The 2,644-nt window shown below is 31.7% G+C and overlaps 1 protein-coding gene across 1 annotated transcript in view; it reads left to right on the forward strand.

Moving 5' to 3' along the window:
* Positions 1-2,233: 2,233 nt before the first annotated feature.
* The window catches only part of LOC108376971 (Glutamate receptor IB), a gene marked incomplete at its 3' end in the record, with an annotated part of 16,784 nt that continues 16,373 nt past the window's right edge, over positions 2,234-2,644 (forward strand). Inside the window, exon 1 of the mRNA XM_017633233.1 lies at positions 2,234-2,398. Coding sequence (XP_017488722.1) covers positions 2,234-2,398 — 165 coding nt within the window. The remainder of the gene's footprint in view (positions 2,399-2,644) is intronic.

Consider the following 2,644-nt stretch of genomic DNA (forward strand, 5'->3'; position numbering starts at 1 on the left):
TCGCTTGGTTTGTCAAACCGCTTGTGTGGTGTATTTCGCTCTTTACTCTAGAGCCTCTATAACTGATTTCTCATCACATTTACAACTACATACTTATGCACATACATATATCTACGCATTTGTATACATGTACACACATACAGATATATATGTATATAGTATATAAGTACAATTGTACACATGTGCCATACTTGTCAATGCTTTTTCACATTATTGACATTTGCGAGTGCCACATTTGATGACGTTAAAAAATATGTATGTGTATTAGTATACACGCACAAAATATGTTTCGGTAAAATATGATTTGCGAAGCGAATTTTATTAGAAATTTATGACAGCTGATATGATGTTCAGTTTTTATTTTTTTTTTCATTTCTTTTACTTTTATTTCTATTTTCATTTACATTTTATTTGCACTGTGATTGCATTGAATTAAAATGAACTTCAATCGAATCGATGAAGCGTAAATTCATTTTATTGATGAGCAAAGTTCTACAAAATTATTATTGCGCGGATATGGCTTAATGCAAACATAAGTTATGTATACATTTATATGTTCTTACATACATAGCTCCATGCGTATACAATATTTTTACATGCAGCTGCTCTCTTCGGAAAAAATTTGATAAAAATGAATTATTCTAAAGACTAAGCATATTGCATAGCAGGCGGCCGTCATTTTCAAGTAGTTAGAGTTTGAAATTTAGGTGACGATTTTTTGCATTCTTTTGTAGTTTTCTGCAATATTTCAAACTTGGGTTTATATGTGTTTTATTAGAGAATGAACTGTGTTTTCATTGAAAACTCTTGAAAATAAATAAACAAATATGGGTGGCAAACAATATCACTTTGATATGACCGATACTGACATATAAAAAATATAAAAAAAATGTTTTTTTTTCTGGAGCGTTCGCCCATCGAATGACCTCCGCGTGGCAGAAGGCAAAAAAAACGCTTCTCATAAAAACCATCAGTTCGAAGGCGAAGCTAAGTAAACAGGCACCTAATGTACATTAAGGAGGTCCAAAAGTGCATGTGAGAGATAATCGAAGTCGGTATTATTATGCTCTCACTCCCTAGGAATATTCTATATCGGAAAATTATACCCCTGCTTTTTTTAAATCAAAAAATATTTCGAGGTCACACAATGCGCTCAAATTTGTCCATGTATTTTTCGTATAAATGTTGTAGAATTCTTGAAAAGATATATTTTTTGAACGGAAATCGCTATTTTACTTCAAGTTACTTTACTTCCAATAATAATACTAAATTTTTTAATTAACGATTTTTTAATGGTAACTAGTTTTTGTAAGTACCCCAAAAACTTCTAAAAATGCAGTGCGGAGACTCATAAGAAATAGTTAATACATATTAAAAACAGGTTAAGTAAATAATTGGATATAAAATAAACTTTTTTGGTTTGTTTGTAAAATTTATTAGAAAAAGTTGTCAGGGATTTTGCGTAGGTAATTAAGCTAAAAATAATTAAATATCAGCAAAATTTCATATTTATCAACTACTACTTCACCACTTAGTGACCAGCATTACACTGTTCGCCTTGTCCCATACAACAGAGCGGCCAGATAATACAAATATTCTCTTACTAATGTAGAATTGCCAGACATATAAAGTTCTTATTCTAACGTAATTCGGCTACAGATATTATTTTTCTAAATGAAACACATGGAAAATTTTAAGCGTCCCCTGAATATTTTTTGATTTCAAAATAAAAAACAGGGTTATAATTTTTTTCGGTATAGAACAGTCTTCGAGGGTGCGACATTAAAATTTGGACTTTACTTTTTTCACATGCATTTTTTTTGGACTACCCTAATGTCCATACTCAGCGCCTGGCGAAGAAGCAATCAAAGTTTGATCGTTTGAAACCTACATACATAGTTGGTATATAAAAAAAATAGATATAAAGACGCATATCTTCGCCATACTTTAAGAGTTTAGTTATCTTTTAGACTCCTTATCAGGCTTTTCAATTTTGTGTTAGAGTCTCATAAAACGTGTGTTTTGAATTAATTTTTGTTATTATTAAATGTGCGTTACTTTAATGTAGGTCACAAGAGGCAGTTAGTCTGTCCCTCTCGCTTCTCCCCTTCTTTCGCATGCTAGAATATAGAAAAATAAATTCCTTTACTATCAATTTGCAAGTAAGAAACAACAAAGCAATTGCTATGGGTACTAAGTTGTCTTGCCTTAACGTATATCGAAATTACTTTCTATGACAGTGGAATCAGAAAATTCAAGAAAATTTTTACAGTTACGCTTCAACAACAAATACATTGTGCTCGATTGTCCAACGGAAATGGCGAAACAAATACTCATACAACATGTGCGCGATATATCGCTAGGACGAAGGACCTATCATTATTTGTTAAGCGGTTTGGTAAGTGAAGTTTCTGGCATACAGACATACAGACATACATACATACAAATGTACTTGTAAAACTTTACGAACCTGTGTGTAGAGATAATAAACACGCGCATACACACAAACGTGCATACATTCCTAAATGTATTTATGTTTATATATATAAATTTCTATGAAGCCACAATGCTCTTACATTTAAAGCCAAGTAAATAAATCGTTCTGCATGACTGCCAAACCACAAATGAACAAAAGGTGAATGTG

This window comes from Rhagoletis zephyria, unplaced genomic scaffold (assembly GCF_001687245.7).
Source record: "Rhagoletis zephyria isolate East Lansing unplaced genomic scaffold, Rhagoletis_zephyria_1.1 Rzeph_scaffold_11278, whole genome shotgun sequence".
Classification (NCBI taxonomy): Eukaryota; Metazoa; Arthropoda; class Insecta; order Diptera; family Tephritidae; genus Rhagoletis; species Rhagoletis zephyria.